The sequence below is a fragment of the Zea mays genome, chromosome 4, assembly GCF_902167145.1.
Source record: "Zea mays cultivar B73 chromosome 4, Zm-B73-REFERENCE-NAM-5.0, whole genome shotgun sequence".
NCBI lineage: Eukaryota > Viridiplantae > Streptophyta > Magnoliopsida > Poales > Poaceae > Zea > Zea mays.
In genome coordinates this window covers 220,664,026-220,686,527 of record NC_050099.1, presented here as the reverse complement: position 1 = coordinate 220,686,527, position 22,502 = coordinate 220,664,026, and the positions used below count along the sequence as shown (strand labels likewise).

Genomic DNA, 22,502 nt, shown 5'->3' with positions numbered 1-22,502 from the left:
TCCATACTCGTACCCATCAAAAAAAATTCTACCCGTCGAGTTACCCATATATACTCGCGGGTATAAAATCTTACCCATACCCGTACCCGCGCGGGTATTTTTACCCGTCGGGTAACCCGTACCCGCTAGGAAAGAAGTAAATTTCAATATACCAATCACTCAAAAATATTAAATAAACATATAAAAACAACTTCAATTTCACATATAACAAATCATATGATTACATAACTTGGTATCTAGACAAATGACAACTAGAGAAGAGTTTTATTCTAGCTAAGTTGGACTCTATTAGATGTTTATAGTGCTATTGATGCGGGTATATTTTATACCACGGTTAGACGGGTATGGGTAGTACCAACCCATACCCGTACCCGTCTACCCAACGAGTAGAGGTTTTTACCCATTAACATACCCGCGGGTAGAGAAATCATCCCGTACCCGCCTTCATATCGGGTAAAACCCGTCGGGTATTCGGGTACCCATTGTCATCTCTACCCCGGTCCAGCCCACACTCGATAGCTTCAGGCGTTCATGCGCTCGTGGGCCGGCCCAGCCAAGAGAGCCCACCACTCACATCCCAAAAGCCAGGCTGATGGGAGGAGGGGGACTCTCCCTTTTTAAGCTGCCCACGGCCCCTTTGACTAGCCGATGTGGGACTAAAGCCGGGGCGCTGACTACCAGCCTCTGACGATAGAACTCGATGATCTAAGTATCAAGCTTGACATCAAAATCTACGACGCTAAGCTCAAGATAAGATTCATGGCGCCAAACCAGCGCGACGTTAACACTATCACGTGGAAACGAGCCTAGGATGCTGAAACCATGGTCTAACACCGAAACATGTACCTCGAGATCGTAGGTTATATCAGCCCAGGATAAAAAAATTAAAACACCTAGGATCTATATGTGAATATTTTTTTAAAAAAAACTACTCCCTTTATCCCAAAATAAAAATTCATTTTAACATTTTAGTGGATTCATACAATACTTGATATATGTGGTCTGTATATGCGCCTATATTTATCATTATCTAGTTGAATATAGACATAAAAATCTAGATCTAAAATGAATACGAGGGTATGACATAAAAATTTGGCAGCTTCAAGTATCCGTAAGACCTGACATAATCATGAAAACCTCAATATGCAAGCTCAACAAACTCACAAGCCCCGACAAAAACATGCGATTTTGCGTGACAAGCAGCAGTAAATTTCTCATTCAAATATTCACATATATCAAGCCGCAACTCAAAGATATCATCATATCAAGAAAAATGGGACCTAAGAGTGAAGCAAGGATAATACCAAGAGCTTTGGCCGTCGGCCCCAAAAGGTTCTGACAAAACTTGACAAAATGATTCGCTACTTTTTTTCTATGGCATCAAAACTGATGATATGCTACTTTCTCAGCATTTTAGTGATCAGATGAGAGAATTGTCAACATGTATGTACAGAGGGGGTCAATCAATCTTTACTGCATGAGTGGTCCTCCTCTGTCTGGCTCGTTTCCCCTGATGTTCTCTGTAACAGGCTAACAGCAGTGAGGCGCGGCATGTTCTCACAACCAACTAGAGTAGGATCCATTTGAAATTGACTGTGTGGGCTTTGTGGTGATACCTGTGCTTGTGCCTGGATATCCTCTAGTTCAGGAATGATCTCCTCAAATGAAGGGCGATCAGTCGGAGTAGCTTCCCAACATCTCTGCATCAAGTTTATGAGCCTCGGATGCGTATTTTCTGGAATTTGTGGTCGCAATCCCTGGTACAGTCAGTACAATCTTCAACATACTTGGCACAATTCAAAACATACTGTTTCTACAACTGTATCCTTCTCAAACAGCTAGCCAGAATTGCATTTGCATGCATTGAAATCAAATCGAGAATTAAACTCTTGTTCCCCCTTCATGTAGAATAACTTGACAGTGGGAACTGTATGAACAGATAAAATCTGCTACACAAGATTGTAAGAACCGACCTGCCTCACACCAACAGCTGCTTGGAGGGGGGTCATGGTATTATATGGAATCTGGAACATTGAAAAACACCATTTTAATGGGAAAAGGCACAGGTAATGATAACTGATAATTTTGTTGTTGTTGTTTTTCTGTTCTCCAAGCATGTAAATATCCCAAATGAGATAGCATAAAAACCTTGGATGTCATGAGCTCCCAAAGTACAAGAGCAAAACTGTATACATCTGCTTTGCTGTCATAGGGCTGATGATTTATAACCTACACGTAAAAAAGGAAATGATTAAAGGCTTTCCATTTATTTTCCATATTATTAGATGAAAATTATATGAACATGACAATTTTGTAAACCACTAATTAGATTCCTGTGTACACAACTGGTAGTAACTGTGAATATACACTTTGAAACATATTATAAGTCTAGTTCAAAAAACATCAGCGCAGATAAAACAAAGACACTAGATTGTATTTTGAGCTTTGGCTAGCGTTGACAGAAGTCAAATTGTTCTAGCGTCTAATACCTCAGGTGCCATCCATCTATAGGTCCCAGTTTCAGCAGTCATATCACCCCCTCCATCCTGAAAACGAGCTAGACCAAAATCGGCTACTTTAACAACCTGGAGAAATGAGTACAAAATGTTATATTGACATATTTAGTACTTCTAAATGCATATCCATGACCATAATATGGGCAAATAAATATATATATATATATATATATATATATATATATTGTGTCCACATAATTCCACAACCACTGCCTGCAAAATACAGCTCCAATGAAAGAACTTAATAATCATTGGGTACATACATCATTTTTATCCAATAAAAGGTTGCCAGACTTTAAATCTCTGTGGATAATGCCTTTCTGATGCAAGTAGGACATCCCTTGGCATACATCTAGTGCAAACTTCAGAAGCGTTGGGAGGTCCAACACATTATGCTCATTGTGCAAGAAATCAAACAGACTTCCTCTAGACATGCACTCTGCAAGACAAAAAAAGATATTGAACTTACTACCTCAAATGAACTCTCTAAGACATATATATACTTCAAGGGGCAAATAATAACACGATGTCTACATGAAAATTTGTAGAGAGGTAGGATTGGGAAATACTGCACACCCCAATGAAGGTGGGCTGACCTTTAATATATAGTGTCCATATGACTTAAGAGTATAAGGAATACATCCAGTTACATGAAAAACTATCAATCAGTCTGTACTAGATGGAAAGCTATCAATCAGCTGTACTAGAATGAAAAGCTATCAATCTAGAATATCCCTAGAATATCTCTAATAGCCGCCCACAGTCACAGCAGGAGGATCACGGACGCAAAGATTGGACCGGATGTCAGTAAACAACTGAACTGGAAGTTCCTTCGTCATGATGTCCGCGAACCGGTGAGGACAGGACGTGGAGAACCAAAACCTTCCATAGGGCCACCTTCTCGCGAACGAAGTGTATGTCGATCTCAATATGCTTCGTGTGTCGATGGTGGACAGGGTTTGTTGTCATGTAGACACCGCTCACATTGTCACAGTAGACAACTGTGGCCAAGGCGAGCGGAACGTGAAGCTCCTAAAGAAGCTGGTGAATCCAGCAACACTCGGCGACAACATGAGCCACCGTCCAGTACTCAGCCTCAGCACTGGACCTAGACATTGTGGTCTAGCGCTTGGAAGACCAGGAAACCAAGTTGTCGCCAAGGAAAATGCAGAAGCCGGAGGTAGAGCATCAAGAGTCTGGACAGCCAGCCCAATCCACATCAGAGTAAGTGGTAAGGGACTGAACGAAGCTAATGGCGATGTGGAGTCCAAAGCATAGTGTGCCCTTCACGTAGCATAGGATACGCTTGACCAGCGCAAGGTGAGGCTCACCAGAGTTGTGCATGAAGAGGCACACCTGCTGGACCGCGTACGCTAGGTCAGGTCCGGTCAAGGTGAGGTACTGAAGAGCATCTGTGATGCTTCTATAGTCAAGGCCTTCAGAAGTGGAGAGCTTGGCACCATCATAAGTGTCAACAAGAGTAGCTACAGAGTGACACTCATCCATGCCGGCGCGCTAGAAAAGATCCATAGCGTACTATCTCTGAAACAAAAATAGTTCATCAACGAAGCGTGTGACAGAGATGCCGAGGAAGTGGTGCAGGTCGCCTAGGTCCGTCATGGCGAACTCGAAGGTGAGTTTAGCCATGGCATGCTGGAGGAGAGTTGAGGATGAGCTTGTGAGGATGATGTCATCGACGTAAAGCAGCAAGTAGGCGATGTGCGCCCTCTTTGTAAATAAAGAGGTGTCGGAGGTCGAGGCAATTGAGTCGAGCTATCGAATGAAGGAGGCAAACAGCTGGTACCACGCCCAAGGAGCCTGCTTAAGTCCATATAGAGACTTCTGTAAAAGATAGACGTGATCAAGGGCAACGGGGTCGATGAAACCAAGGGTTGCTAGCAGTAAACTGTCTTCACATCCAGCTGGCGGATCGGCTGAGCGCGAGAAGTGGTGATGCTTAGAACAATCCGGATGGTCGTTGGTTTGACGACCGGACTAAACGTCTCATCGTAGACGATGCCATGGCGTTGGGAAAATTCGTGGACTACCCAGCGCACCTTGTGATGAGCAAGAATGCCATCAGAGTGGAACTTATGCTTGAAGATCAACTTGCCTGTCACAATATTTGTGCCACGGGGTCGGGGAACGAGTTGCCATGTCTTGTTGTTGACAAGAGCATAAAGTTCGTCAGTCATGGCCGCACCCTAGTTGGCATTAGCCAGGCCGCTAGGGTAGTTCACCGGGATCAGTGGAGGTGCTGGCGACGGAGTGGTGATGTTGAGGTTCCTGTAGTGCACCCGCAGGATGGTGTCAATCATAGAGCGAGTGACTGGGCAACGCGGCACTGGTGGAGGCACCCGAGCTAGAACTGGTGCCGGAACAAAGAGTGAGGCGCAGCCAGTCGCTGGTGCACTGTGGTCGGTCGAAGGCACGTCGGGGTCGGAACGGTGTTGGCCATACGAGGCGGTAGTCACATCGTAGTGGTGGGAGCTACGCCGACTGGGGCATCATGCTCAAGGGGGAGGCAGTGTTGCCATCTCCTGGAACAGACCCTCTGGTCTACATAATAGCGACACAAGTAGGGGCGTCTAACATATGACAAAGCCACGCATAAGAATGGTGGGGTCGTCCTCGGGAAGTTCCTGCAAAACAGTGGGTGAGGGTCGCGACTGCTCAACGGTCGATGATGGAGCCACCATGGTAGTAATAGCAGTTGCATGACTCAGAGGAGAAAGTCAAGTTGTGACAGGTGGCATGAATGGGAAGAGAAGGGAAAGGTGGACTCATCAAAAACATGACGAGAGATAATGATTTGTCGAGTGGACAAGTCAAGGCACTAATATCCCTTGTAGGGGGGATATCACAAGAACACACACGTTGTAGAGAGAGGGGCGAGTTTTTCGGTGTTGTGGTGGACATGTTAGGATAGCAGAGACAACCGAAAACCCGAAATGTGAGTAGTCGGGTGGCTGGACGTGAAGGTGGTAGGGAATGTCATTCTGAGTAGCCAAGCACGACCGGTGGTTAAGAAGATAGGTGGCTATGGCTAGGGCCTCAGCCCAATATGTGGTGGCCATGTGAGAGTGGAGCAGCGTGCGAGTCACATTGTTGAGGGTGCAAAGGGCACGTTCAACTTTCCTGTTTTGAGGAGAGGTGTATGGACATGATAGTCGCAAGTGAGTGCCCTGAGATGACAAGGACACTAGAGTCTTGTTGACAAACTCTATTCCATTGTCTGTTTGGACATTTTTGACAGGGGGTGAATTGTGTGCGGGTGTAGGTGCAAAAATGGATAATATGGCTAGGAACCTCAGATTTGTGAACCATGGGAAAGGTCCAACAGAAGTGGGTGTAATCATCCAAAATAACCAGATAATAGTGACAAGTAGAAATACTCAACACAGGAGAAGTCCACACATCACAATGTACTATTTCAAAGGGAACAATACTGCATGAACTAGAAGTGGAGAAAGGCAGTTTGCACATGTTGGCCCAACTGACACGAATGGCACAAGGTCAGACACCTTTTATTACAAGGAATAGAGGAGTTATTTCGAAGGGTGTTGATGGCGACGAGTCCAGGGTGGCCGAGATGATGCAACTAGTTGGGAGATGTGGCAAGTCCGACATGGGGGTGGCATTGCTGGTGGTTGTGGGGATGGTGTAGAGGTCGCCGGCACTACTGCAACGCATGATCACGTGCTGGGTCTGAATATCCTTAATAGAGAAACCAAAGGCGTCAAATTCTATAGTGCAATTATTGTCTTTAGTGAATTGACGAACAAAAATCATGTTGCAAATTAAGGAGGGATGATAAGAACATTGTTGAGGTGAAAATGTGGACTGTGGGTGGAAAGGGTCGAGTTGCCACGGGCGGAGACGGGAAGGGTGTGACCGTTGCCAATGGTGATGGGGAGTGGGATGGAGACGGGAAAGGAGTATACCATCCGTAGATGCCATGTGGCTGGAGACGCATGAATCCAGCACCCAATCGTCGTTTTGTAGTGTCAGATGGTTCAGGGCGGCGTCTAGGCCAGCCTAATCCCACATCTGGGGTTGTTGGGAGACTTGGAGTGGACCGAAGACCGTGTGCGCCTTAGCAGCCAACCCAAGGAGCCCTGTAGCAAAGGCACGCCATCCCCTCCACCTCCAGAGCTATATTGGTCGCCGGCATGCTGTGGACCTACGCCGCCTATAAGGTCTGATCCCCGGACTGAAGCAGAATCAAGGGCCGGATGGACGAGGTGGGCCGCCTCCCTGGTGCCAGCCAAAAGCCTGGAAATCGCTGTCGTTTTTCTTCGGCGGCCACCTCTTCATGTCGTTGTCGCCACCTGTGCCACTGCTGCCACTCTTCTTCAGCTGGAAACCACCATTGTTGCCACTGGTCTGGGTAGGGGCAGAAGTGGAGCGACACTCGCCCGGGCTGGTACAGGACGAGGCAGTCCCGACGAGGAGTGCGATGAAGTTGATGATTTTCTGCTCGTTTACGAGGCGAAGTTCCTTCACAGACAGCATGTCCCATGCCTGCGTGGCGATGTCGTCGGCAATGTTGGAGAAGATTGAGGCTGCGAAGTAGGTTCAGCACCGCCTGGGAGGTTGGTGGTGGCTTGGAGTGGGTGGGGCAGCGGAAGGAAGGTCTCGGGAGAGATGGATCTCGGTCGCTGACACCATGTAGAGAGGTAGGATTGGGAAATACTGTTCATCCCAATGAAGGGGGCTGACCTTTAATATATGGTGTCCATAAGACATGAGTGTAAGGAATACATCCATTTACATGGAAACCTATCAATCAGTCTGTACTACAATGGAAAGCTACCAATCATCTGTGCTACAAATCAGTTAAGTTGTACTAGAATGGAAAGCTATCAATCTAGAATATCCCTAGAATATCTAACAAAAATATAATTTCCCAAGGTAAGGCTGTGGTATTTCAACAGTAGCTTCTTCTCACTTCAAGTCATGGTACTAAATATTTTGGAAGTCTTAGAAAACTCAGCTGTTATCCTTTCTAAAATTTTGTGTTTGCTTGCATGAAGCCTCACCTGTAATTATGTAAAACTGAGGTGGCTTTGTGCATGAACCAATGAATCGGACAATATTCGGATGATCAACTTCCCTGAAATGAAGCGTGGAAGGTGAAGGCTAGGTATATATCTTTGTTTGTGCTTGCAACAAACAAGCTCGTGGAGGTAAAAGCATGCCTACTTATGCCGATTTTCAGAGAGCAATTTCTGAACACAACATAATCAAGTGTACAACTTCAAAAGTGCACACAAAAAATGATAACCTCATGTTATCAAACAAAAAACAAAGATACACAAATTATTAATAGAAATGTGGAATACCTTAACATGTTGATTTCTTGCTTAAATTCACTCCATACATTTTTGTTCAAATTCTGAGGATTAAGAACTTTAACAGCAACCTCCTCACCACTGTAGGTCCCAAGAAACCTTCACACAATAACACATGCATGATATGAAGAGACACTACTAGATATGACAAATCTGCCACTAAACTCAGAAGGGTAACAGTGACTCACATGTCCCCACAAGATCCAGAAGCAATCTTATTTACAAGCTTCAGAAGTCTTGTGTCAATATCTGATTCAAAATCCTGTGCTAGGAATGGCAGTGATCTTTTGGAAGCTGAGGATTCAGAGCCAGACCAGGAACCCTTATTTGTTTTACAAAGATCCAGAACATGGTATGAGCTTGAGGATATTGAATTGCAGGATCAGTAGATATTGAATACATCAAGTCCCAATTGAACAGCAAGAACATCCTTGGCCGGGGAGGGAAAGACCACCCCACCCCCACCCCCCCGGTATTATATTAAGAAGAGACCGAAACATGGTCCCGACCGAGAAAATCCCGAACCGTGGCCCCCATCACTAGCGGGTCGTCACCGCCCACTCTGCAATGGCCCAACCGGAGGGTGGCGCGAAGGACGTAACCCGAGAGCGGACGGGCACAACGAGAAGATTTTTTTAACCAAGTCAGAAATTCGCCCCCGAGAGGGATCGAACCCGGGACCTGAAGGTGCTAGTCGAAATCATTAACCATTACGCTAGAGGCCCTTTCGCGAACAGCAAAAACATAGTAAAACTGTGAATGAATTATTCAGCATACCTCATTTCTCAAAATTGATACTTCTAGTGCCTTATGCAAACCATCAGTTTCCTGCTCACATGAAGCAGAATTATCATCTTGAGCAGTGAAAATAAATTGTTCATATAGAAATAGGACAACAATGCTCTTTTGTGATGATAAACATTGTAGTGATGCATTATTGTTGTTCACATAGAAATAGGATCATTTTTTCTGTGCATCCCAATAAGGACATCAAGCTCATTCAAGCAAGACAACTCTAGAGATCCATTTGAATGCCATGTCAATAGAGGAAAATAGTCGTCACATAATAGCATTAACCTTAAACATATCCAATGACTAAACCTTTAGAATCTTGAAGTTTCCTAAATAACTACAAGCACATTAGTTCAAAAGAAAATATCAGTATGCATCAGCACTACAATTTTGTCATCTAAGCAATTCGACACATAACATAATAAGAAACTAAAATCACCTCAACGGGCCAACCGTCAACAACAAAAACATCAAGAGAATAACCATCTGTTGTTGAGAACACATGTGCCTCCTTGATGTTCAGTCCAATGTCAGAAAGCAAAGCAGACAACTGTCAGAACAAGATAAACATGGTTACATACGCCGTGGTGCCTAGGAAATCAAAAGGCGTCCATAATCATTGTTAACACAAGATAAAATAAGAGACAGCTAATGTTATTATAGGCATAGGTAAGCTCATTTTTAAATAGAAAATACTCCATGCACCCCAAATTATAAGATATTTTGACTTTTTTTGGATACGTAGCTTTTGCTATGCACTTACACTAATTCTAAAAAAGTCAAAATGTCTTATAATTTGGAACAGAGGGAGTAGTACATAATAAAGATGCTTTAGGTTTCCATTCATAACTGTAATATTGCTGACCTGACTCAGGAGCTTGGGTTTATCCTTGGTGGAGAATAGTATCTCATGAATGTGTGCATATGATGTCTTTGACCTGTGAAATATGCAGATAACCAGAGAGAAGGTTAGTCCAATCATAAGAGGCTTGAGCACTGGAACTTTTTACACCAAAAGGTGGTAGTTCTGTGTGTATGGGTGCATGGTGTGAACGCGAACTAGTGCAAGTAGAATAGTTTCTAAACTTTATAAGAGTTAACTGTGAGGTGATGCACATCTGTAGTGTACCACGTTTATTGTTCCATTCCACCTATGAAACAACATACATAAACAATTGTATTTATGTATATACCTTAATCTGTTAACATGTTAAGCCTCAGCCCAGTTAGTGTGCAAAAACAATCAAATACATAAAAATGAAATGGTTTCTCATGGAGAACTATGATTTCATATGTAGCATGACAGATACAAGGAGGCAAACAAAGCACATGCAGTTATGTGGCAAAATAAAATAGCTACTCTCAAACCAGAGTTGCCTTAAGTAACTATTGTTCGGTGGTGTGTTGGTTCATTAACTCAACGTCTAGCAACACTTCTAACTTCAGTAGTCACCAGCAAAATAGTGAAACCAATAGCATTTTTCTACAGATAGTCTGGAACATCGAGTACATTACTTACCAAATCCAAGGAAACTATGAAAAGCAAGCAACCGCTACCATTTTGTTTAAGTTGTGAATATTTCCCCCCTTTATTCGTATCCATGTTCTGCTGTTACACTGTATATCTCAGATCATAATCTAACAATAGGTTGTATCTTCTAACAGTCTGGAAGTAGATGCTGGGTTGGAAACAGCACACATCTTGTCCGTCAAGGTCACTCAAAAGTCAAAACTACAAAATGACCACACTAGCACTGTGCATGAGTACCTGGTAGAAAGAGCTTCACCAATATCAGCCCCTTCTTCATGTGCATCAGAGTTAGTTGTCTCGTCCACATTTACCTCTTCAAGCTTTGATCAAAGTTTTAATGTCAATAATTAACTCTACTTTTTGCTGGTGATACCAGATATAAACAGGCATCAATTAATAAAAAATAATAAGGACAAAATGGTTTCGTTTGACAAAATTGATTTACTGTTACATAAAATGGTTATTGCGCCATGATACACAGGGTTGCTTTCAAGGAAAATTTTTGGGAAGAAAAAAGAAAGGTGTCTAGTACTAGTTTGTTCCAGTGACTTCTAATGATAGTTTCCTCATACTACACGGAATTTTACAGAGACCTTAACTGCTTGCTGAGTGTAAACAAAGCCCAGGCAGAAAGAAAAAAAAATAGTTACCCTGAGGAAACGGACAGTGAATGCTGGGCGCCTATCAGGATCCTGTGCTTCTGCCAAAACTTTCTGATGGATTAACACATCTTCTGCTTTGTCAATATTCACATCCAGCTTGTAGCTACACGGTATTGAAGTAGAAGAATAACATTAAATAAAATATTGGAGGCACCAATGAAATAATAGATGACCCGGCTGAGTCGAATTTAAACATTAACTTTCAAGACTATAATGTCTAAAATAACAGATGTAACAAGAAGGGCTTCCAAGGAAGAAAATATTCTTCCTAAAGGCTAATTTGAGAGCCACAAAACCGAATGTTATTGTAGGGGCTAGAATCCTTTTCTTATTGAATACAAAGGAGATTCTAACCCCTCAAAACCGAATGTTATTGTAGGGGCTAGAATCCTTTTCTTATTGAATACAAAGGAGATTCTAACCCCTCCAATCCTCTTCGGTTTTCTGGCTCTCAAACTAGCCCTGAGAGTGGGAGCGTGGAGCACACCCATTAGTGTCGAATAGACAAAATGGCACTGCTGATCCCACAACTCAGACCAGAACAGTGCAGTCAGTTAGTCCAAATCCAGAGATCAAATTACAAGACTACAGTCATGGCAGACATACTACCAAACACTTGAAGAGCACGTCTCTAGGAGAAATGGAGCACACCCATTCAAAGTCAAATAAACAAATGCTCGCTCTTAGTTTAATCTGTAAACCGCCCGTTCTAAGTCCACCGAGCAGAGCTGAACAAGGTCTTTAGACCAAGTGATATCCCACTGGCATAAATACAGTAAAGTTCAACGCCGTCATGAGTTCCTAAGCATACCAACTGATGCGGATTTCGTTAATACGACCACAAACACCACCGATTCCGCCAACCATTGAGAAACCTTTCCAACCCCCGAATCATTCCACCGAAAGGCGCAGGCAACTGCTTCCGCGGGCTGGGGCACTAGAGGGGAAGGCGGAGACGAGACGAGCAAGTCTGCGAGTGGCTCACCTGATGGGGAGTCGATTGAAGTGGGCCTCGAGCTGGGCAAGGAGCTCGGAGCCCGCCCTGTGGCCATCGTTGACGAGGCGCTCGAACACCTCGCGGCAGATGTCCCGGAGGCCACCTCCGCGGCCGCCGCCACCGCTCCCGCTCCCGCCAGAGGCAGCGGGTGCGGGCGCGAGCACGGGGTTGCGAGGCGGGGACGAGCTCTCGCCGACGCCCTCCTCGGGCCCACCACCACCATCCCCGGCCACCGCCGCCATCGCTTGGTGTAACAACCCTGGTCGATGGCGCGCTCAAGCCACCGGCGTGAGTTGTCGCAGCAAGCGCCGATGAGACGACGACGAGCGCGTGTGCAGGTGAGACGTCGTGGAATTCTGTTTTGGATTCTGTTATTTCTCTCTCTATATATATACACTATATATTTAAATCATCAGTTTCAACGGTTTCATTTTTTTACAAATAATCTCTCACGGTTATTTCAATTAACCCGGTACACGCCTATAAATAGCCAAACATCGGCCCGGCACGGGCCAGACGCTCACTAGCCACAACTCTGGCCCAGATACGTCATGTCGACTTGCTGACTGTATCGAGTCAACTCGTTAGCCCGTCGACCCATTTGATCAGCGTAAAATATTAAAAAACAGCGGAGGAACCCATACTCTGATGGAAGAAGAGCGAGAGATACTGGGTGAAGTTGTCTAATTAGCAGAACATCATGATCAGATGTTTTAAATATTGAATTTAAATTGTATATATGTATATACATTTTTTGTAAAATAAAAAATATAATTGTGTCGAGCCGGGCCAGTACTACAGGCCGAGGCTACAGCCCAAGCACGACACGTCGTTTTTGGTTCTTGCAAGCATTAGGTTGTTTCTAAGATCACATTGACGCAATGAACTCAATGGTGTTTGAGGTTGCTGAATTGGATGGAGCAACAATGATTTGTCACACTAACAGTAAAATAAAAGGTTATTTGTTGGTTTTAAACGTTAGTAATTGCTACGAAGTAGCATAATTTATATGGTGCGCATCCATTTTTTATTGATGTCTGAATTTAGCAATCACTCCATATTTTGATCTATCTTTTTTATAAGTTTGAGTTCATGTAACTTATTTTAGAAAATTGAGCTAACAAACTTTCTCTTATTTGGTCTTTGTATGATGGAATTATGTTATTTTATAATCTTTGTTCGTTCAGTCAGTCGTTGTGAACTCTCTTCTAATCGCTCACTCCATTGGCTGTGTTGTACCAAGACATATTGGATGGAGTAAACAATAACATCAGTTAGTCAAATAAAAAATATTATACGGAGAGCGGAGACAATTAATAAAAAAATTTGAATTTTTTTGTGGATAGTTTACATGGGTATTGTTGTAAGTCGTCGCAATGCACGGGCAACCAACTAGTGTGTGTATATCTCTACTACTATTATGTGAGCATTGTAGGCGTCCACTTCGCGCGGTGCACGTTCTGTCGCTCCGCTCACGCCCGCGGCCGAACGCTCCGCGCAGCCATAGCCACGATTCCCGCCGCCTCGCCGCGCATTCCATCCTCCGCGCAGCCCTTCCAGCCCGCGGCAGAGTGCTCCCTCGCGCCTGACTCCTCTGTTCCCAGCGCTGGATGCGTCCCTCCCGCAGCGCCCCGCCCGCGCATCCCTCCCGGCCGCCAAGCCCGCTTCCCGAGGCCGCGAGGCTTTCCATCCCGCCACAGTTCTGCCTGTCCGACACTCCCTGGATCTCGGTCACGCTTTCGTCGCCGCCATCATCGCTACCTGCCCCTCAACATCCTCCCCCACCACGCCACGCACGCCCCACGTCGCGCGTCCCCACCACACCCGTCGCCGCCAGATCTCCCCGCTCCACATGCGGCGCGTCCGCGGTCCATGGAAGGGCGAATTTGATGGCGAGCGAGGAAGAGGTGACTGTTGGCCGAGGGCGTCCGCATCTGGCCGTATTGGCTAGACGATGCTGCCCGGCGCACCCCCCCCCCACCCCGCACTCGACCCGCAATGGCCACCGGCCACAGAATCGAGACAACCGCCGAGTCTGCAAGGGTCCTCGGCCCACGGCTGCGCCCTGACGGCGGACGACCTCGACGCCTGTGGGAACCAGATCCCACCATTGCGCGTCGGTGGCCAGATCCACCTCGGCGCCTGTGGGAGCGGTAGGAACCATGTCGACGCCCTAACGGCGGACGGCCCCAACGGTGCTTCCGGTCTCTCATGCGCGTCTACTCCATCGTCTTCAACATGGTTCCTGTCGCTCCCCTTTGTCTCCCCTCCACACCATCCACTAGCGTGGGAGGCTTACCAAGCACATGCTCACTATTGATGCAGGGGGTGCATGGCCTAGGGGCCGGAGGAGGATGGCGACTAGGTTCATCGACAGCGGCAAGCAGCTCGTGTTCGACCACGCGACACAGTTCTTCACCGCGAGCATTCGCACCGCTGCAGGTGCTGCACATCATCGGCAAAGAGGATCGAGTTCAGATCGATGATGCAAGGCGGCTGCATCGTCGAGCTCGCGAGGTAGGTGGAGAAATTAGCGTGGACCGATCCAGTGGCACGACTAGCGGTGAGTGCCACGCTAAGCAACACTGATCTCGTCATCAATTCCTCATAGTCTGCCTCCCCTACTCATCAGCACTGCGCGATGTCGGTGAGTCGTCCTCATCTGCCGCTCCTGCTCATCTTTTGAGGTCCTTAACCATCTCCCTAGAAAAAGTAGCCAGTAAAAGTTGCAATGCTTCATAGAGATTATTTGGTTAATTCGTGTTTTTTGTGACTGTATATATAGTCTTGTAAAATCTGTTCTGTACACTCGGTTTTGCCATTTGACTATATTTGAGTGTTTTAAAGGCCATCCAACACTAAGTGTCAGATACTAGAGTTTAGAGTAGACAGATTCATTTTTTACAAAATCAACCAATCCTTTAGTTGCAAAATGGAAGTATTGTTAGACATATCGCAAATTCAAAATTTTGTTAAACAACACTATGTGTTGGATAATCCATCCATCAAAAAAACATACCAGGATCTATTGAACCAGCAGTCTTTGCAATGGAGATTTGACCACCGGATTTGGTTTCAGCATGGATGCACCGCCCCACATCATGTGGTTCTAGAGCATATAGTGGTCTTGTAGCGCCTAAAAGTTTTAGTAGCATCAAATGTCAGAAATATATCTTCATCTCCAGAAAATATTAGTACTTCATAGGATGAAAATTGTTCAACCTAAAATAATTTATTTCTTGCATCCTTCAGGTTGTATGTGAAACCACTGGATTGAATAATTCGAGAAATCTACAGAGGCAGTCGTGAACAACTATATATGCGCAAGATTGAGCCTAAGGTTTGTAGACCCTTTAATTCAGACAAGGGCATTGCCATTTCCCCCGTAATTTCGATGCAGCTCCTTTAGCCATATAACAATGAAAACCAGCGATCCTGCAATCCTGAAAGGGTGAATTTATGGGAGAAGCGTACAACTCCTTTAATAGCCAATGATTCCAATGAAGCACCAGCCTACAAGAATAAGATAGATAAATTAACAGGGTATAAAATTGATACTAACCACATGTAGTAAAAGAAACTTAATCCTTCCACCACATCACGTATATGTGAGTGCTCCCTGTTTTTTCATTACAGTCTTGTGATTTCCATTTTATGCTCGATGTAGGTATAGGCATCTGATGGAGGACGTGTTGTCTCTACTCCCGCATGTGAAGAAGGACAACCAGGACAAGGTCGAGTCCAAGCAGAGCAAGGGGAACACGTTGAACAAGCTGCTTGAGCTCAGGAGCTGCTTCAGTTGCCTTTCTTCGAGGTATAGATATTCTACTGTGCCTCCACACAGCTGGTGGAAATTTTGTTATCATAGATACGATGGCGGCTGCTTACATGTGGGAGTCTTACACTGTATAAGTCAGTGGCGCAAATCAAATCTCAAACTTGGGTTTGGTCCACCTTTCATGAAATGAATGTTTTCTGGGCTTTCAGGTATTGAGTAAGGAGCTCCCATTTTGCTCTGGTGCCAAATTCTTACTAGGCAATTGAAGTTTTTACTGCATTTGTGACATCTGCCATCCCACAACTATAATTGTTCAATATATGTATGCATTAGACTTCTCAATTTTATTAACTTATTGAATTGTATGTGCATGAAGTTTTTTCTTTCATGTATTACACCACATGACATAGTTCTTTAACTAATGGCAGTGTACCTTTTTTTAACCTTTAGATGGCTGAATTCAAGGTAGAAGATGATTTATCAGCAGGCTCTATGAGCACAGCTGCACAGTCAAGACATAATTCTTGGGCCTCTGCAGGTGATTCTCACCCCTACGCTGACATTGCTTGCCCTTCAAAAATATTCAGTCAAGACAAAAAAGAACTTACTAATCAAATGTCATTATCAGTCAATACTTTAAGATAAGTAGAATCGATGTCCCATACGACATTCTAGCCACGCACTTAAACATGTGCCAGATATGTTCAGATCTTGTGATTCAACAGACCTCGACGCCGACTTTCATGTATATCTTTTAGGTTGAAGCTTTTGCTTAGTTCAGTGTTGCTATCGGAAAGCTAAAATTATTTTCTTGCCACCTCCTCTGCATTTTTTACTGCTTCAGCTCCTGGTGCTTCTAATCGAGTACTATAGAAAGCATCTCTCTTGATAAATCGTTGCGTGCAAATATAGGGACCACATTTCTCTAATATTATAATGCAGCCATAAAGATTCAATTTTTATGTTGGGCACCATAAAGATGTTTGGCACCATTCTTCCCAAACATTTATCTACTATTATAATGCATGCTTTATTCAATTTTTAGTATTGTTAGGGGTGAAGTCTTAGTCTCAAGATAGCATATTGTTGTTTGCCTACTCCGACGACTCTGACGAGGCTGCTGCCCCGCGCCAGGAGGGAGGTCAAGAAGCCTAAGAAGCCCAAGGTGAAGAAGCCCAAGGTGAAGCAACGATTCTCGCGGATGCTGCACATGTTCTGTAAGACGCTCACGGCCTCCGACACCAGCACGCATGTCGGCTTCTCCGTGCCGCACCGCGCCGCCGAGGACTGCTTCCCGCCTCTGGTACGCTTGTGTTGGCTTGGAAAGCTTCCATCTTTTCGGTGCCTGGGTGCTGCTCTCAAGGTGCGATTCTAAATCATCTGCTCTTGGGGCGTGCAGGACTACAGCCAGCAGCGACCGTCGCAGGAGCTTGTGGCCAAGGATTTGCACGGAACCGAGTGGAGGTTCCGCCACATTTATCGAGGTACATGAACAAATACTGAGATACAAGCCGAGCACATCTACCTATTTCTTTAGCAAACTTATGTGCTTGCTCGCCCTGAATCATTCAGTGTCAGCGAATGATGTCAATGGTTGCACTTCAGTTGATGACTGTTAGCGTTTTTTACAGGATTTGCATTACTTGTTTGGATTGAGCACTTGGGAATGCTTCATCTTTGCTCACTTAAGTCCAGGATTTGAAGTCATTGTTCAGTCACTCTTTTGCTATATATGTCACCATTATGTAATCAGAACTAATAATGGTTATATGTTGAGAGAGATATACAAACTATGTCAATGTTTCCTGTTGTCTGCATTTGCAGCCTTGTGCGCTATGCTCAGCATTTCTCATGTCATTGGTTAGTTATTGTAGTTGTACTTAAAAATTACCATTTTGTCCATGAAAAATCATCTGATTATATGTTCAGGAGTTCTGGTCCCGTTTTAAGGAATGTAAAAGAACAAACATGAGAAGCTATGTCATGTGTGGTCCTTGGTTTCTGATGAATATGCATCTGAATGTGATGCAGGGCAGCCCCGCAGACACCTTTTAACCACTGGATGGAGTGCCTTTGTCAACAAGAAGAAGCTTGTCTCAAGGGACGCCGTACTATTTTTGAGGTAGGCCACAACTAACATTGGAGATAATTATCACATGTTGGTGTTGGCCCTTTCTGAAGGTTCCTCATAATTTTCAGGGGTGATAATGGGGAGCTAAGACTTGGAGTGCGCCGTGCAGCTCAGCTTAAAAATGGATCTGCTTTTCCAGCTCTTTATAACCAGTGCTCAAATCTTGGTTCACTACCTAATGTTGCACATGTTGTGGCCACCAAAAGTGTGTTCCACATCTACTACAACCCCAGGTGATGATGAATATAGCGGTTTCACTTTAATGCTTTTGCATGTTCAATTGTTCATGTGGTTGGCACTCTTTTAGATGATGTGAACTGAAATGTGCTTATTAACTACTCTTTCAATTGACGGGGATTTGAAATTGTGTCATTGTGTGTGATATCATTTCCTGAGTTGTTTCGAGCTATGTAATTCATGATTCTTACTGCAATTCAACATTAAGTGATATATAATTACTTTTTGAATTGATATTGTCACTTACATTTGGACCCTTCAATATAAATCTTTCCAATTATTGCTCTTTTTATCCACTCTTTGTTGTCAAGTTTCTGCAATTTAGAAGTATGCTTTCTTTTGTATTTAATTCTTTTTAGGCCACAGATTGTTATTTCTTCATGCCATAATTTCTCTGTTTTATTAGTCATAGTAACAGAAATATTTTTCAATTGTTGTGGCGGCTGGCCTTGACTGCTATGGCGGTGGCCGGACTGGCCTGCGATGGCGGTGGTCGGATAGCACCGCGAGAGCAACGTCCAGAGGCTAGCAGTTCGTTAGTTGTTGAGATTTGTACCAATGATTATCTATATTTAGAGTTGTTGTTGGATACACCCATCCATTTAGTCCTTGTCTATCTTTTACACAACCATATAAACTATAAATTTAGCTAGGATTATAAATAAGCTGTTGGAGTTGCTCTTAGGTGGCTCCTCCAATATAGGATTAGTCCATTTTTCTACAAACTGTGATGTGAATTGAGTTTCTGCCGATCATGCTATATATGCATCTGTGATGTGAATTGAGATTCATTGAGCAACACAAGGATTCTGTGTTGGAGATGGGGTCTTAATATTTCTATCATGTAATATCTTTTGGTAGCTTGCATCATATTAATAAAATATCTTTGGTGGTCTCAGGTCTGGTGGTAATGCTTATGTGATTGGTGATTCTGCAAAGCTTGAGCAGAAGTGGCACGCCTACTATGCCACTACTGAGCACCCTTGAGGAGCTTGTTGTTACTCTTAACATGTGCATGACTGGGCTGGACAAGAAGAGAGCTTCTGTCTTCTTCTACTAGGCCTCTGCTGATGGTTACACATCTTCTTCTACTAGGCCTCTGCTTTGGATTCTTTTTTGTGTTGTGTGTGGTAGCTGGTAGGCAAGGTGTTTTTCGATGTTTTCAGTTCACATCATGTCCAGGTGCGTTTGTTTGAAAGAAACACCAAAAAAGTACAACAATGTGCCTTTTCTCATTTGTGATTTCATTATGATTGCAAAAAACTATATGTTATTTTTCTTCACCTGGCTCTGCCTGTATGAAAACCTTTAGTGGTACCTTGTCATTTAGTTACTATAAAACAGGTAGATCTTTTTTATAGGAGAAAACACAACCAAAGGACCATTCTTCTGTTTTATCAGCAATTAATTATTACTTTATCATGAAATCTTGCTAGAACCAAGTTAACACAATGCTCCTACCCTTGCAGATCCGGAAGCTTATATTTATGTATTCTACAGCCTAATTGACTCATCCGCAGATGGTATGGCTTAAAGAATTGTACTTTATACTGTAGTAAATTACCTTATTGGTTGTCCAATACCTCTACATTGTGATGCCTTCTCCAAAGAAATTTGCGGTCAAATAGATTATTTACTACCCTATTTGCTGTTTCGTCGTTCTGGTGGAGCTCTAGGGAAGATAACACAAGTAAGGAATGGCTACCTTGAGATGACTCAGGAATTTATGCAAGAACTCTAGCAATTTTAAACACGTCTCCTCTGGTTTGTAACTAAACATGGTCCTTTTATGTGTATACTTTTTAGAGAGAAAATTACCTTGTAGTCTCATTGTTTCAGTTTATGGTCCAATTTACAATGGCTTCACTGTAAATGGGAAAACAACTCGGTAGGAATGCTTTTTTGAATTATAAATTATTTCTATTTCATACGATGCTTCTAGGTATGTGATGAGTCCTCCAATCTGAGAAGCAGGACATGGTAAAGCACTCCAAGCTGCTCTTTCATCGGGAAATTTATAGGTGACACTTGTGTCATACATTGAACTATAGAGTCAAACAAATTACATACTATCCTTCAACATTTTTCACCAGTGGGAACTGTAGTTATTGCATAGAAAAGATGGTATATTAATCGTTGAGAGCCAATGTTTACATTAACTGTTATGCAGAAGAAAATTTATGTTTTATTTTATATCTAACTGTACTTTGTTGCAGCTTGTAGGTACTGATCACTGCACATTAAACTCCACACAAATTGTCCATGTTTCTTTTAGTCACCATGATTTATCACTAGGTCATTGTGTTTGTGGCCAACGAGTATTGTTCTAACACCTTATTTGAATGCTAGGCGAGTCGAATCTGCAACACCACAGGCTTGAAAGCGTGCCATTGCTGTTCTGCATGAGATTTTGAGACTGACAATGGAGAGGCGATTGGCATCTGATAAGCTAGACATATTTCACAATGAGTACAGGCTTCCATGCAAGTTACTTCTTTGTTTGGTGAGAAATCATGGCATCTTCTACATCACTAACAAAGTTCAGTATTTTGTGCCGTCTGAAAGGGAATTAGGCTTACACCTATTTCCTAAATGATTTTGGTGGTTGAATTGCCCAACACAAATAATTGGACTGACTAGTTTGCTCTAGTCTATAAGTTCTACAGGTGCCAAAGGTTCACAAAAAGCCAATAAAAAGACCAAGAAAAGGGTTCAATAAAAAGAGCAAGGGATAACCGAAGTGTGCCCTGGTCTGGCGCATCGGACTGTCCGGTGTGCCACCGGACAGTGTTCGGTGCACCAGGGGACTCCAAGCTAAACTTCACACCTTCGGGAATTCTTAGAGGCGCTTCGCTATAATTCACCGAACTGTCCGGTGCTCCAAAGGAGAGCGACTCTGAACTCGCCAGCTTCGGATTTCCGCTCCGCTAAAATTCACCGGACATGTCCGGTGCACACCGGACTGTCCGGTGAGCCAGCAGAGCAACGACTACTTCGCGCGCAACGGTCGACTGCAACGCATTAAATGCGCGCCTGAGCGCGCAGAGGTCAGAGCACGCGCGGATGGCACACCGGACAGTCTACAGGACTTGTCCGGTGCGCCACCGGACAGCAAGGCGGGCCCACAAGACAGAGCTCCAACGGTCGAACCCTAATGGCCGGGTGACGTGGCTGGCGCACCGGACACTGTCCGGTGCGCCCGTCGACAGCAGCCTTCACCAAACGACTAGTTTGGTAGTTGGGGTTATAAATACCCCCAACCACCCCACATTCAAGTCATCCAAGTTTTCCACCTTCCAACTACTTACAAGAGCTCTAGCATTCAATTCTAGACACACCCAAGTGATCAAATCCTCTCCCAATTCCGCACAAAGCTTTAGTGATAAGTGAGAGAGATTTGTTTGTGTTCTTTTGAGCTCTTGCGCTTGGATTGCTTCTTTCTTTCTCAATATTTCTTGAGATCAAACTCACTTGTAATTGAGGCAAGAGACACCAATCGTGTGGTGGTCCTTGTGGGAACTTCGTGTTCCATTTGTTTGAGAAGAAGAAGCTCACTCGGTCCGAGGGACCGTTTGAGAGAGGGAAAGGGTTGAAAGAGACCCGGTCTTTGTGACCACCTCAACGGGGAGTAGGTTTGCAAGAACCGAACCTCGGTAAAACAAATCCACGTGTCACACTCTTTATTCGCTTGCGATTTGTTTTGCACCCTCTCTCTCGGACTCATTATTATTTCTAACGCTAACCCGGCTTGTAGTTGTGATTAAGTTTGTAAATTTCAGATTCGCCCTATTCACCCCCCCTCTAGGCGACTTTCAATTGGTATCAGAGGCCGGTGCTTCATTAGAGCCTAACCGCTCGAAGTGATGTCGGGAGATCACGCCAAGAAGGAGATGGAGACCGGCGACAAGCCCACTACAAGCCACGGGAAGGCTTCATCGGAAGAGTCCTGCAACAAAAAGAAAGGGAAGGAGAAGAAATCCCCTTCCCACAAGTCGCATCAATGTGGCGACAAGAAAAAGAAGATGAGGAAGGTGGTCTACTACGAGACCGATACTTCATCGCCTTCCACCTCCGGCTCCGACGCGCCGTCCGTTACTTCTAAGCGCCATGAGCGCAAGAAGTTTAGTAAGATCCCCCTACGCTATCCTCACATTACTAAACATACGCCTTTACTTTCCGTCCCATTAGGCAAACCACCAACGTTTGATGGTGAAGATTATGCTAGGTGGAGTGATTTAATGCGATTTCACCTAACCTCACTCCACAAAAGTATATGGGACGTTGTTGAGTTTGGTGTACAGATACCATCCGTAGGGGATGAAGATTATGATGAGGACGAAGTGGCCCAAATTCAACACTTCAACTCCCAAGCCTCAACTATACTCCTCGCCTCTCTAAGTCGAGAGGAGTATAATAAGGTGCAAGGGTTGAAAGGTGCCAAGGAGATTTGGGACACGCTAAAGACCGCGCACGAAGGAGACGAGGTGACCAAAATCACCAAGTG

General features: G+C 44.3%; 2 protein-coding genes across 5 annotated transcripts; one reads left to right on the top strand and one right to left on the bottom strand.

Annotated features, from left to right (window-relative positions):
- Nucleotides 1-1,077: 1,077 nt before the first annotated feature.
- LOC100286014 (ATP binding protein) lies at nucleotides 1,078-12,215 on the bottom strand. 4 transcript variants are annotated; one of them, NM_001158902.2, is made up of 15 exons: nucleotides 11,841-12,215; nucleotides 10,844-10,958; nucleotides 10,431-10,513; nucleotides 9,528-9,600; nucleotides 9,102-9,212; nucleotides 8,648-8,698; nucleotides 8,059-8,192; nucleotides 7,862-7,969; nucleotides 7,559-7,632; nucleotides 2,780-2,955; nucleotides 2,490-2,585; nucleotides 2,149-2,229; nucleotides 1,974-2,024; nucleotides 1,617-1,757; nucleotides 1,078-1,520 (listed from the first exon to the last, which is right to left on the bottom strand). In NM_001158902.2, exons 1-15 carry the CDS (start codon nucleotides 12,092-12,094, stop codon nucleotides 1,464-1,466), a joined length of 1,605 nt encoding a protein of 534 aa, NP_001152374.1. In that variant the 5' UTR covers nucleotides 12,095-12,215; the 3' UTR covers nucleotides 1,078-1,463. The 4 variants fall into 4 exon arrangements, 1 of the variants encoding a protein (NP_001152374.1); NR_182236.1 differs by lacking the exon at nucleotides 7,559-7,632; NR_182235.1 differs by lacking the exon at nucleotides 10,431-10,513.
- A 4,601-nt stretch (nucleotides 12,216-16,816) lies between these two features.
- On the top strand, nucleotides 16,817-19,233 carry LOC103655916 (auxin response factor 15). Its single transcript, XM_023302281.2, has 4 exons — nucleotides 16,817-16,933; nucleotides 17,030-17,114; nucleotides 17,662-17,752; nucleotides 17,830-19,233. The coding sequence occupies exons 1-4, from the start codon at nucleotides 16,832-16,834 to the stop codon at nucleotides 17,996-17,998; spliced, it is 447 nt and encodes a 148-aa protein (XP_023158049.1). The 5' UTR covers nucleotides 16,817-16,831; the 3' UTR covers nucleotides 17,999-19,233.
- The last annotated feature ends 3,269 nt before the right edge of the window (nucleotides 19,234-22,502 follow it).